At 44.0% G+C, this 13,902-nt stretch overlaps 1 protein-coding gene and 1 long non-coding RNA gene across 2 annotated transcripts in view; one reads left to right on the forward strand and one right to left on the reverse strand.

Annotated features, from left to right (window-relative positions):
- Positions 1–6,636: 6,636 nt before the first annotated feature.
- LOC309396216 lies at positions 6,637–12,196 on the reverse strand. The gene is made up of 3 exons (XR_014176069.1): positions 11,850–12,196; positions 8,772–8,863; positions 6,637–6,769 (listed from the first exon to the last, which is right to left on the reverse strand). It is a non-coding gene; the product is annotated as an uncharacterized lncRNA (long non-coding RNA).
- A 452-nt stretch (positions 12,197–12,648) lies between these two features.
- Positions 12,649–13,902, forward strand: part of TCF7L1 (transcription factor 7 like 1) — a 59,814-nt gene continuing 58,560 nt past the window's right edge. The window contains exons 1-2 of the mRNA XM_081961143.1: positions 12,649–13,052; positions 13,240–13,306. Coding sequence (XP_081817269.1) covers positions 12,783–13,052; positions 13,240–13,306 — 337 coding nt within the window. The 5' untranslated portion in view covers positions 12,649–12,782. The remainder of the gene's footprint in view (positions 13,053–13,239; positions 13,307–13,902) is intronic.

Raw genomic sequence — 13,902 nt, forward strand, 5'->3', positions numbered from 1 at the left:
GTCTTATTTTGGTATCACACGTCCACCCTATTCTAGAAGGCATTATAGTTTTAGCAACTTTGCAACAGAAATCTATAAAAAGATGCCTCATGCTGGATTCACAGATTGTGTTATACCAAACAATGTTTTGTTAGGTTTTGGCTTTGGCTTTATTAAAAGTGTAGCTTAGTACAATGTCTGAATGCAACCTGTATGATGCTATATATGCTGGAACTTGGCACCGGGGAAAGGAGAAGAGCAAGGTGTTAGTCATCTGGGGGGGGGGGCGTCTTTTGATAGAAAGGCAAGATCCAGATGGAAATAACAAGGACAGGAGAGCCTCATCAGTACATTATAACCCAGTTAACTTTATTAAGGACTTGTGTCTTTTGATTTGAGATACTTGTTAGCAATTCAATACTTGCTTAATAGGTAGTGCTTCAAGAGCCTCATATGCTATCAGACAGATCACGCCAGCCATATTATTTGGGATGCCTTAAACAGAGATGCCAAGTATTGACTTTGAGACCTTTGAAATGGAAGATATGCAATTTGCTACTGGTTTCCTCATTAGGGCATGGTGGAAAACAGCAGCGCATATCGAGTTCATTTTATATCCCTTTGCAATGGAATCTTTAGGATATTACAGGTTCCTGCCGTCCAGATATTTTGAGCCAACAATTCCTGGAATTCTGAGAGCTGTAATCCCATCAGGGAATACGATAGGGAGAAACTGACATAACCAAAGGCTTTTTTTGCAATGTGCCTATGCTATAGTTCATCGGATCTTAGATAATGTAATTCTACTTACCATATTTATATAAAGCAAGGAAAATGTATGGTCCTACAGACCTTAAATGACTATTCTGATGCTTCCTCATTAGTGGCCACTGACATGATAGATGAGCTTCAATGAATTCTGATGATGTTTTTAAGGGAATTTTAATTTTATTTGTATTTTTTAACTAAATATGGTACAGTATATTTTCTACCTCCTCCGTCTATGTCTATGTTTATGTATATGTATATTTATGCACATCTATTTTGATATGTATATGGTTTTTAATAATGACTGTACACCGCCCCGAGTCCTGTTTAGGAAAGGGCGCGGTTTATAAATAAAAGTTTGATTGATTGATTGATGTGTTGATCTACTTGACACATTGAGTCATTATGGGACTTACAGTGTTTGTGGCTTTGCACGTGGAATTAACCCAATCTTTATGTGTAAATAAATATTAAATAAATTGTTATTGCTTAGCATGATATGTAAACCCAACTGCTTGTGATTTATGCTGCAACCATGGCCACCCATATTATTCTTAGTGCAGACTCTGGACCCACTTTGTGCTTGTATATACGTAGCATTGAAGAGAAGGGTTTAGGAATTCTGTTAAGGATTGTGCCTGAATAACTTTATCAACTATTAAATGTTTGAGCAACTGATATCAGATAATCATCCCTTTAGAGTTGTCCAAAGACAATGGTATTTGAAATTATGTTGAAATCATACTTGGATCATTTTTTTTCTTGCTCATTTTAAAGATCACACAATTTTAGATGAATGAACAAAAGTATAAGAAGGTAAAAATAGTATTTGCAGGCAAACACAGTCTCATCCATTGCTACCACTGGATTCCGCAGTCCCCTCTTAATAGGAATTGCTCCCTACCTTTCCTGATGACCTCACACTAAAGTTCATTAGAAAAATATCTGTGACTCCAAACTGAACCGTTACTGCCTGAAGAAGAGAAGAAAAGCACATTCAGTCGATCAATGGAGGAATCGAAGTATTTTAACAGCATGGGGACAAGGCTCTAATATTCGTATTTTCCAGAAGAGGCCTAAGGTGAGATTTAACGAGTTCCATTGAGCCCCCGATTTGTCAATCAAGAATAGCTCCTGATATTCACTTCCAACAACTTTTATTGTTTCTTCCTTTCATGGATTCAGCTTTTGGAGATGAAAAAACGGGGAGATAAGAAAGGTGCTAAAATGTTCTTCTCTCCCCACAGTTCTTAAATTAGAAAAACAGAAAGAGTTTGTGGTCTGATATGAAACGGCTTTTTTTTTTTTAGCTAGTCAGATACATTGGGAGTGGGATTCTGAGACTGTTTTCTCTGAGGAATTCTTCCAGGCCCAAAGGAAACTCCCATGCCTGTCACAATAGTGGTATTATTAGACCTATAATCCTTGCTCTGTACAGTTAGGATTTAGCATTCTTGTCTGCCTCATTCTCCTGAGTTCAAGGACAGTGCGGAAATCAGCACTTGTTGGAAGAAGAGAATACATAAAACTCCTTAGCAAAAAAGGAAAGGACTCTCTTCCCATATATGAACTCTTATCAAGCAACTGGAAGGGACTCTCTTTTCCACATGAAGTTTATCAAGTAGGAAGGCTACATGTTCTGCTTTACAGGGGACAGTCCTTCTATTTGAAGACATCTGTCAAGGTTCTGACTGACAAACTCAACCAAGACAGACAGATTAACAGAGTTGGAAGGGAACTTGTAGGTCATCTAGTCCAACCCACCACCCAAGCAGGAGACCCTACACTAGTGTTTGTGAACCTTTTCGGCACTGAAGAACAGCTGGCCGAAGCACATGCGCGCACCAGAAACCAGAAGCTCAGCTTCCCAGTGCTCGCCAGGGAACTGCTCTTTCAGTTTCCGGCACTCCCGTGCACGCAAAGACCACATTTGCGCCAGAACGCAGAAGAGCAATGCATGCCATAGGTTCACCATCACGGTTCTTCACCATTTCAAACAGATGGCAGTCCAGTCTCTTCTTGAAAGCTTCCAGTGATGAAGCTCCAACAACTTCTGATGGCAACTTCTGTTCCATTGGTTGATTGTTTTCACTGTCAGAAAATGTCTCCTTAGTTCTCAATTTCTCTCAATTTCTATCCATTATTCCTTTTCTGGCCTTCAGGGCTTTTGGAAAATAGCTTAACCCTCTCCTCTCTGTGGCAGCCCCTCAAATATTGGAACATTGCTATCATGTCTCCCCTGGTCCTTCTCTTCACTAGACTAGCCATGCCCAGTTCCTGCAATTGTTCATTGTATGTTTTAGCCTCCAGTTCCCTAATCATCTTGGTTGCTCTTCTCTGCCCTCTTTCTATTAGGTTAGATCTCTTTAAGAACTGTTTTATTGAGTACATCATTTTGGCAGTTATGAAAGCAAAACCAACTCTAAATAATTCCTGTGGTTTTCGTATAATTAAAGAACAGATATTCCCCTCCCTCCTTGTCACAGGTCACACTGTTCTGGCATCTCCTGGGTAACTCCTCCCAGTCTTTGGCCAGTACCAATTGGGATGACCTTGGTTCCCACGGGATGATCTGTTATTGTCTGATGTGACATTCCAAGCCTCTCCCCCCCCCCCCCCACACATACACACTACGTGGCAAGCTGAGAAATATAAAGATGGCTGGGTCTGTTTTGAAGTTGAGATCATCCTGTTTGAAGGATGTTGAGCCTAAATCAGGTTCAAACTTAAATAACCTTAAGGTGGACAACTAAATTTGGGGTTGGAGAAAACGCCTGAGAATTCAATACAATTATACAATACAATACAATAGCAGAGTTGGAAGGGACCTTGGAGGTCTTCTAGTCCAACCCCCTGCCTAGGCAGGAAACCTTATACCGTTCCAGACAAATGGCTATCCAACATCTTCTTAAAGACTTCCAGTGTTGGGGCATTCACAACTTCTGGAGGCAACTTCTGTTCCACTGGTTAATTGTTCTAACTGTCAGGAAGTTTCTCCTCAGTTCTAAGTTGCTTCTCTCCTTGATTAGTTTCCACCCATTGCTTCTTGTTCTACCCTCAGGTGCCTTGGAGAATAGCTTGACTCCCTCTTCTTTGGGGCAACCCCTGAGATATTGGAAGACTGCTATCATGTCTCCCCTAGTCCTTCTCTTCATTAAACTAGACATACCCAGTTCCTGCGGTGGATTCGATGGATGGCTGTCCAGGAAAATAAGCAAATGGATCACTAAACGAATGACCTGAGTTCTCATTCAACACACCAATGGCTAGACTCAACCTATCCTATTTTGGACACATTATGCAATGACCTAGCTCTCGGGAGAAGGATCTAATCAGTAGTGAGTTTCAAATTTTTTAAGAATCTCTTCTGTAGGTGTGGCCTGCTTTGTGGGAGTGGCTTGCCAGCCATGTGACTGGGTGGGAGTGGCCAACTTGTAAAATATGGTGAAACTCACTTAACAACGCTCTTGCTTAGCAACCAAAATGTTGGCTCAGAAACTCTGGCATTGAAGCACACAAGTCTTAAAGCTGTCAAGTTACAAGACCCTTGCACCCCTAACCCTTTAGGAAAAAAACCCCAGGGGTTCAAACTTGACAGCTTTAAGACTTGTGGACTTCAACTCCCAGAATTCCTCCTCCAGTCATGTTGGTTCAGGAACTCTGGCATTGAAGTGTGCAAGTCTTAAAGCTGTCAAGTTACAAGACCCTTGCACCCCTAATCCTTTAGAAAAAAACCCTCAGGGGTGTTCAAAGTTGACAGCTTTAAGACTTGTGGACTTCAACTCCCAGAATTCCTCCTCTCGCTCTTCATCTTGATGATGTGCGGACAGGCGGGGGAGGGAGTTGGAACTGGTTCTAAACGGCACTGTAGATTTGTGGAACCTCTTCTATAGAAGAGGTTAGAACTGGCAGGAACCCACCCCTGGATCTAATGCTGGGAAAGGTGGAAGGAAAGAGAAGAAGACAACCGACATCAAGGTGAATGGACACAGTAGTGACGGGTACACTGCTGGAAGGCCAGGTTAGGGACAGGCTGTTATGAAGAAAAATATAACTATTTGGGGGGGGGGGGGGTGTTCCCAACCATGTACAGGTAGTCCTCAAGTTATGACTACAATTTAGCCCAAAATTTTTGTTGCTAATTGAAACATTTGTTAAGTGAATTTTGCAACATTTTACAACTTTTCTTGCCACAGTGATTAAGTGAATCACTGCATTTGTTAAGTTAGTAACCTGGTTATTAAGTGGATCTAGCTTCCCCATTGACTTTGCTTGTCAGAAGTTCGCAAAAAGGGATCACATAACTCCAGGACACTGCAACCATCATAAATATGAACCAGTGGCCAAGCATCTGAATCTTTGACCATGGGATGTTGCAATGGTTGTAAGTGTGAAAAACAGCCATGTCACTTTTTTAGTGCCATTGTAACTTTGAACGGTCACTGAATAAACTTGTAAATTGAGGAGTATCTATATGTATGTTATAATATAATGGTTCGGGTTGAAATCTGTTATGTGGAGGACTCTCAGGTTGCCCAGTATTCATCAGGCTGGGCCCACATCATGCGCACTGTCAATAGAACACAAAAAATATTGTACCGCAGCCTCTGCGCATCTTCTCCAGAATTTTGTCAAAGGGTGAAAGTGCAGGGGGGGGGGGCATGAGGGGAGAATTAGCTTAATTCCAAACCAACATAATCAGACTGGAACTAAAAATAACCATTATGGAATTAATTGAGTCTTTTAACTGAATTTCCTTTCCCCCCAAAATATGCTATCCCATGACCTGGGTAAGCAGTTAAATGTGTTCTGTGACACTGTTTTATGTATGTATGTATGTATGTATGTATGTATGTATGTATGTATGTATGTATGTTTGTACCGTATTTTTCAGAGTATAAGACACACCTTTTTCCCTTAAAAAAGAGGCTGAAAATCTGGGTGCGTCTTATACACTGAATACAGCATTTTTTGCCTCCCGAAACCCCGCCCCTTCACCAAAATGGCCGTGCATAGCCTTCAGGAGGCTTATATAGTGCTCCTGGGGGCTGGGAGGGCAGAAATGAGCAAAAAACGGCTCGTTTTTTGCTCAATTTTAACCTCCCCCAGCTCCCAGGAGCACTCGATAAGCTTCCTAAAGGCTATCCATTCCCTTTTTAAAGCGAAAAACGGGCCGTTTTTTGCTTATTTTTGCCCCACCCCACCCACCAGGAGCACTCTGCAAGCTCCTTAAAGGCTATTCATGCTTTTTGGGGGGAAACAAATGGGCCCATTTCTGTGAAAAATGGGCCGTTTTTGGGAGGTTTGCAGAATGCAAAAACTCCCCCCCCCCTCTTCAAAATCTTGCTGCCTCTTATACTCCGGTGCATCTTATACTCCGGAAAATACGGTATGTATATTTTCTACAGAGGTGTAATGTTGGTAGAGGCAAATGCAGATCCTATTCATGATTCTGAATTGCATTTAGTTCAAGGTTTTTTAAAAAAATATGTGGGTAAAAAAAGTCTACAAATCAGTTTTACACTTTTCAAACATGTGAGGCCATTGACCACACTCGGTGCAAGTGTTGGAAGGTTACTCTAGGGTGTTCAATATTCATTTCTCCTTTGATTTCCTATTTTCAAGCAACAACAACCCAGCCCATATATACAATATGTAATTGCAGCACAGCTTAAATAAAGGTGACCCATGTTTTCTGTAACTGCTATATATCAAATAAAAAGGGTCATAGTTCCAAAACCATTACCTAAACCTCATCAAGTTAGTAAGTTGTGGCGAACTAATTTATGTCTCTGTAATTTCTCTAGAATCCTAATACAAGTATATTTGGATCTAAACCCACCTTTTTGTGCTGCACTGTGTTACGTGGAGTGCACTTCACCTTGCTATGGCCGTTTCTCTTGGATATCCTCTTCCGCTCTGGCAATTATACTCCCGGAATTCCCTGGAGTTAGGAATGCCAATCCATTTGGAAAGTGCCAAGTTGGAAACGGTGCTCTGGCCTGAGGTGCAGCAAGGATAACTGGAAGGTGAGAAAAAAATCAGGAAATGGAATGAATATTGAGCTCTTCTCTCCATGTCCAAAGAAGTGGTATCACAGCTTGGCCACCACACCTCTTTCCATAAATAAATGGGGCACAAAAATCTAAATCACCAGATGTCAGCAAAGAGATACAGAAAACTCTTTAACCCTTTCCCACCATCTAATGGTTGTTCCTATTTCGAGATGTAGAAACCCATCAAAAGTGATTGACTGAATAAACTATGTTTAAGCAAAGAATGAGTTGGGATGATACAACTCACTTCTTTAAATATGGGTAGGGTATACGCATTCCAAAACAGTTGAATAAGTTGGAATGAGCTCAATGCAGGAGTGATCAATTAAGAAATTACGCCTTTGCAATTATGCCCAATATGCAACTGAAGCTCATGGAAAAGATCACAGAGAAATCCATGCATGCTGATAATGTTCATAAACAGAACTGAGATAGCTGCAAGGCCAGTAAAGAAAAGAGGGTAATTACATCAAGTTCCTCTAATGAAGGTCTGCACAATCACAGCACCATTTGTTTGCAAGAAGCATGTGTCAGGGGGAAGTTAATCCCACACCAATATTCCAGATGTGGTTAACTCTTTTGTTCCTAGCCTGATCCAGGGATAGCTGCTTACAGCTAGAGTAAATATTTGCCTTACTATCCATGCTGAGCTCTTAGCAACTGAATGACTAGGTAGTCATTGTAGGCATGGATGGATGGATGGACGGACAGACAGACAGATATGGCAAGCTTACTCAGTCAAGTCCCCTCTCTATATCTTGGACTTCAACTTCCAGAGTGCTGCTGCCTACAAATTCTTCAAATTCCCATCCGGCTCTTAGGATGACATTCCATTTGTAAGGCTTTGCTTGATTCATGGCATAGAAAGACAAGAATTTAGCCAGACTGGCTGGGAATTGTGCAGTAGCATTCTCATATCCCAACCAGGTTTTGTTCCGTTTGAATTTTAGGGCGCAAACCCAGTCAGTATGCTTTATAACTCTCCTATCCTGCAGTTCCTTTACAGTTAAGCAAAATATGGCTTTGTGGGTTGTATGAACTTACTCTGTAAGCTAGAAGGGCATCAGGGTAGGAAAGTCAATACACACAAGAGCAGAATCTTTCCATTAGGGTGTTGGGGTGATTGAATGAACATAGGCGTAGCCTATGTGGCTCAAATGAGATGATACAGAGGGGGGAAGCAGGCCTTTTGAAATACTCTTATTATTACCGATGGAAAATTACACTCTTATTTATTCAATAATGATGTAAATAAATCTATAAAGCACTAAAATCTGGGTCAGAATAGCGTTTCCAATGTCATATAAAAATAGTGAAAATATTCATGAAAAACCATCTCATCTTCATAAACTGTTAAACCAAATATACGTGATTCCACATATAATTATTTAGAAGTAACATTGACTGATCTCTCAGTTATCGAATTGTAGCAAAGCCTGAGTTTACGTATTATGTTACATCACCGTACAGCTTAATCAGGATTGGCTAACTAATCCTCAACTGAACCCTGTTCATAGTTTGCAAACAATGGCGTATGGCTCAGTGTGCCCTTGAACCTAGATATCTGTGGTTTATTCAATCATGGCTAAAATAAAACATAGTTTAACTCAGTGTGAATGAAGCTAACCATTGCAATACAAATTCTAAAATGAGAATAAAAATTCTTCTCATTTGCCCTGCCTTAATTTTTCTCAATTTTGTCCCCTATTGTCTCTCATAGGCTGAACGGTACAAAATAAGTACTGATATTTAACTTATATCTTACAAAGTATAAACCATAGTAATGGCAATTAATTTTTCGTCATATTTCTCAACTGCCCATCTTTCTTTGATTGTATCAGTAGCTATCTTCCTCCTGAATTCTTACAGGAGTTGCTGATTTTTTACTATTGTTAATCCTATTGCTTAATAATATGTTAAGTTAGCTCCTGCTTTTATTCTTTCATTATGTTAACTTTTTTGACACACCTGTGTTAATAATAAGAATCCATAACATGAAGGCTTTCCTATATCACTAGGTGAGCAAAAAATACAGGGTAGATGTTTGCGCGCTCCGATTCCTACCAAAAGATAAAACAAAGATAAAACATGTCACATCGTGTACATACAAGCCACAATATATCACACTTGGTAGTAATTCTTTCCAGCTCAATTAAGAGTATTTTAAGAGATTAATTAAGGCATCATGTAAGAACAAGTCGGCTTGATTGCAGGCACCAGCTTTTATTTTGCAGCACGAAATATAAGTACTCCTCAACTTACAACCATTCATTTAGCAACTGTTTTAAGTTACAATGGTACTGAAAAAACTGACTTAAGACCAGCCCTGCTGCAGAGTCCCAGGGTTATGGGATTGCCATGTGCGACTTTCCAGGCTAATTTCCAACAAGCAAAGTCAGTGGTGGAAGCTGGATTCACCTAACAACTACGTGATTCACATAATAATTGCAGTGATTCACCTAACAATTGTGGCAAAAAAAAAAAGGTCATAAAATTGGAGGCGGCTCAGTTAAAAACTGCTAGCTTAGCAACCGAATTGCTGTTCCTTATTGTGGTCATAAGTCGAGGACTACCTGTAGTTGGGAACATAATGCAACTTCTTATTTGTTTTGGTTAGAAGGCTGTTTCAGTTTTCCTTGTGAAAACTGTGCTGGGAATTTATTCTTGGCAAACATGCCAATACGTCTTATTGGTGTACTGTACCTCAGTCTATTCTGACTGTGAAAAGTTTAAAAACAAAAAGAAGGTAAATATGTAACATCCTGTTGACACACCAAGGTAAGTAACTAAAATATTGCTAAGGCAATCTAGGTGAACTAAGTATATATACACATTTCATTTAACAGAACCCTGAGCATAAAAGAGGCTCCTTTTTCTATGAAGTGGCTCAGGGAATCCCTATGAAATGAGCAGTGAGGCTTTCCCTTTGTCTGTTATTTGCTTGATGTATTTGGGCTGAAATTTCCATTAACCAGAGTCCATGTACACAAACGTTTAGTGAAACTGGAGGGTGATTGGTACAGAGAGTAAAGGACCAGACTCTAAAATTATACAACTTCAAGCTATAACTAATTTTTTTAAAAAACCTTCAGGTTTTTTTTAGCAGAGGTCCCTTTGCATTTTACGCTGTCTGACGTAATAGGGCTTTCGGAAATGTTAAAAGGATGCATTTCACAACCTCAAACCCAGCTCAATTTGGAATTGTCCTGCACTATTGGATCCAACCCACTAATATTTAATTTAAAATACCAAGATTTCAAATTAAATCAATTTTTCATCTCTGTTTTGGCTTTCTTTATGCTGGCCATCCTCACTTTGAAAAGTCAGTCAAAAGCAAAGTAAAACGCTGAGAATACACATATTGTAGAGCCATTTTTGTTGCCCTGCATATCACATTTTATTCAAGATTTCAGACTTATCCCATTGTGCAATCTTAGGGCAAACTTAAGAGTGGATGCCATTCATCCAGATGTTAGTGACAGGTGCTACTGAATTGGTTTGAATTCACCAAATTACTCCTGTACTGACATTTTGCCCAGGCCGTACAGTAATAATGTGCGAATAGGCAGCAATATAAATCTCCTAAATAAAATAAATAAATAAAAAATAACTCATATCATTCCCTAAGTACTCTAGTAATCTTTTTGATCTTGTTCTTCCACCTTATCAGTATTCTTCCCCCTTTTCTACATCTCACAATCTTGCCAAACGTAATCGTTTTTTCTTATGTATATTCCACTTGCATCATTTGCTCAAAATCTGTTTACTGAACCTCACTTCAAGGAAGAACAGTCAGCTTTTCTTTCCTTTAGGACTAATTACATCCCAATCTATATCCTAAAAGAATCTTACCTTTTTTTCCCTTTTATTTTTTCCAAAAATAGAAAGACCATTGCTTTTCAGTAGTTCTCCCTTATCATTACAATGCCCTTATCTTTCATGATCTTGTCTACATTTGTCATGGCTTTTCTGCTTAAAATTAATCTCCTTTTCATTTCTATAGTACAATAATCATCTTTATCTTATCACCTTATCAAAGGTGATAAATAATAAAAAAATTATTTGTCACTCTGATAAGAATTGTTATCCTCTGATAAGGAACAGTTGCTGGGTTAAAGAGCAGTGGGGTAAGTAGGTAATTTCATTGCATGTGCTGCTTAAGTGTTTCCCTCTCAACACTTTGTGCTAATATAACCAGAGGCAGCAAATGTCAGGCTGAAATAACTGGAACCAGAGGCTAACATACCATAGTAATACCCATTTCTTGAAAGATGCCAAATGTATTTTTTTAAAAAATGGCTTCATTCCATCACATATACCAAAGCCTCATCCAATTTAGTGCCATCCATATACACAGGTCTTCAGCTCTTGTAATCCGCAGAATATGGGATATATGATGTCAGATTTGGATAATAAATGCCATAAATCAAAAATAGCTGGCACCAAAGCCTTTGAGATGGAAAGCAGCACAAGAAGCCTCAAATGCAATTCTTCATTAGCATCACTCCTTATCAGTGTCACTTGGCCAAACTGTGGTCTCCTTTGCCTTTCAAGACATTGTTCGGGACATTGTTTTTAAAAATCTGTTGAGGGCATTAAAATCAAATTTGTAAGAAAAACCTGCAGGTAAAGACCGCGTATAGTGAGAGGAGGAGTGCGTGTACGTGCGTTTCACTCATTGCTGTTGTGTTGTCCAATTAGCAACTTGTTGGACAAAGTGTTTGGGAGTTTTAGCTGCTTTGCAAAAGAAAAGAAAAAGCGGGGTAACGGCTGCAATTCCGAGCGCTTGGCAAATTATGCTCCCGCTGAATTGAACTGGATTTTGCTTTGAACGCTCCTATCATCATGGCTGTCAAGCAGCTTCTTCCATACGCGGCGCTGAGTTATCTGGAGAAGACCTTTCAGACCAGGCAAACTTCAGCGCGCTCACTCGCGAAGCCAAGCCTTCCCAAATTCCTCGGGACTTAAACTCTCCAGATCGGAAGGAAACACGCTTAGGTTGCAACCTTCCACCCCGCCCCGCCCCGTTTGACTTCTCAAAGTTACCTTGCGCAGGATCGGGCTGCAAAAGATCCCTCTTTATTCCATCCATTGAAATGCAAACCCGCCCGCAAAAAGATTTAGCAATCAAGGGATCCGGGTGGGGGAAGGCGCGAGAGGCGGCTCCTTCGGGATTCCTTGCTTTTATTTGGCCAGGCGAGCCTTTGCAACGAGGTCCGCCTCTCCTCCTCCCCCCACCACCCCCAAATCCCACCCTTGTTTGCTTCCAGCGATCCCTTGTTTCTGCACCTCTCCTTTCCAGGAGGGGGAAAAAAAAGAAGGAAAAGGGGAGGCAGAGCCCGCGAGGGAGACCCGCTCCAAAACGGCCTCCCACCCCGCCCCGCTTTTAAATCACAATAAAAGTGGGAAGAGAGAAGGAAAAGTGCGCGCATCGGGGGGGGGAGGGAGGGAGCGGGAGGGGACGCCCTGCGCGGGGAGGGGGCGCGGCGCTGGGGGGTCCCGGGAGAAAAGGGCGGGGGGCGGAGGGGGATGAGGAGCGGAAGGGGGTGTCTGGCGGGGGGGGGCGTTCCTTCTCCTCCCCCTCCTCCTCCTGCTCGCCCGGGGTGTCAATTTGCAGCGGGAGCTCCTCCTCCGCCTCCTCCTCCTTCCCGGCCCCTCGCTCGCATTCTCGACCCTCCCCGGGTGGGCTGAGCAAGGGACCCCTCCGGCCGCCGGAGCGAGCGACTTCCACCCGGGCTCCCTCCGCCGCCGCCGCCCAGCCTTCCCAGCTCCGGCGCCGCCTGGCCTTTTCCCGCCTCTCGGCTCTCCCCTCGACGCCGCAGGAGGGGAAGCTCCGTGGCGCCTCCGCCTCCCTTCCCGCGAGTGTCAAAACTTTGTCGGGGCGGCGGCGGCGGCGGGACGGGGCTGAGGCGGGAGGCCGGGCTGAGGCAGGCGGGGTGCGCGGAGCGGCCGTCCGCCGCACCGGGACCCCGCCGAACCATGCCTCAGCTGCAGCCCGCCGCCGCCGCCGGTGGAGGAGGAGCGGGCGGCGGTGGCGGCAGTAGCAGCAACGGAGCCAGCAGCAGCAGCAGCGACGACCTGGGCGCCCCGGACGAGCTCATCGCCTTCCAGGACGAGGGCGACGAGCAGGACAAGGGCGCCGGGGGGCGCGGCTCGGCTCATGGCGACTTGGACGAGCTCAAGTCCTCGCTCGTCCACGAGTCCGAGAACCGCGGCGGCGGCGGCAGCGTCTCCGGCTCCGACTCTGAGGTAAAAGCGCGAGGGCGGCGGCGGCGGCGGGGAGAGGCCCGCGCGGGGCGGTTGGGGAGGGTGCGGAAATGGGGAGGAGGAGGGGGGGGTCGAGATTCGCCGGGGGCGCTTTTGGCCGCGTCTTCTCAACCCCCTTTCTTTGTGTCTCCCCCCCCTCCTCTTTCTCCCCCCCTCCCCTCCCCCCCAGTCGGAGAGGCCGCCTCAGCCGCCGCGGGAAAGTTTCCAGAAGCCGCGGGACTCTGCAGCAGCCGAAGGTAGCGAGCCATGGAGCCGTCCTGCGAAGTGCGGGGGGGAGGGGGGACGGGCGGTGGGAGTGGGGCGGGCGGCCTGACGACGACTTGCGCTTCTCTCCTCGGGGCTCTTCCCGTCGTTTTCTGGGACGAGGAGGAGCTTCCCCGAGCCGGCCCTCCCGCTCTCCTCCGGATTGCCTTCCCCGAGTTGGGCCCTGGGATCCCGAGCCGGTCGGAGCTCTGGAAATCCGACTCGCCGCCCCCTTCCTTTTCCGAAAAGGGCCGTCGCTCCCAGCGCGGAATCCTAATCCGGATTTGGAATCCCCGCGCAGGGAGGGAGGGGGGGAGAGAGGCTGGTTCTCCCCAGTGAAGTTGCCCGTCTTTGCAAAAGGCGCTGCTTTGGCTGGAGCGCGGGGGGGGGGCTCTCCTGCCCTTCGGCTTGCTTGCTTCCGCACACAAGGTAGAACCCCCCCCCCCCAAAGTAATCCCAGCCGGCTAAAAGGTGGCTGACAATGGTTCTTGCTGTGGAACAGACCCCTTTTGGAATGGGAATCGCCCCTGGGTATGTGGGTTTAAGTGGCAGTGAAACGCGCCGATTGACGGGCTCTTGACTGCGCGCG

Source organism: Natrix helvetica, assembly GCF_964273705.1.
Source record: "Natrix helvetica genome assembly, chromosome: 8".
NCBI lineage: Eukaryota > Metazoa > Chordata > Lepidosauria > Squamata > Natricidae > Natrix > Natrix helvetica.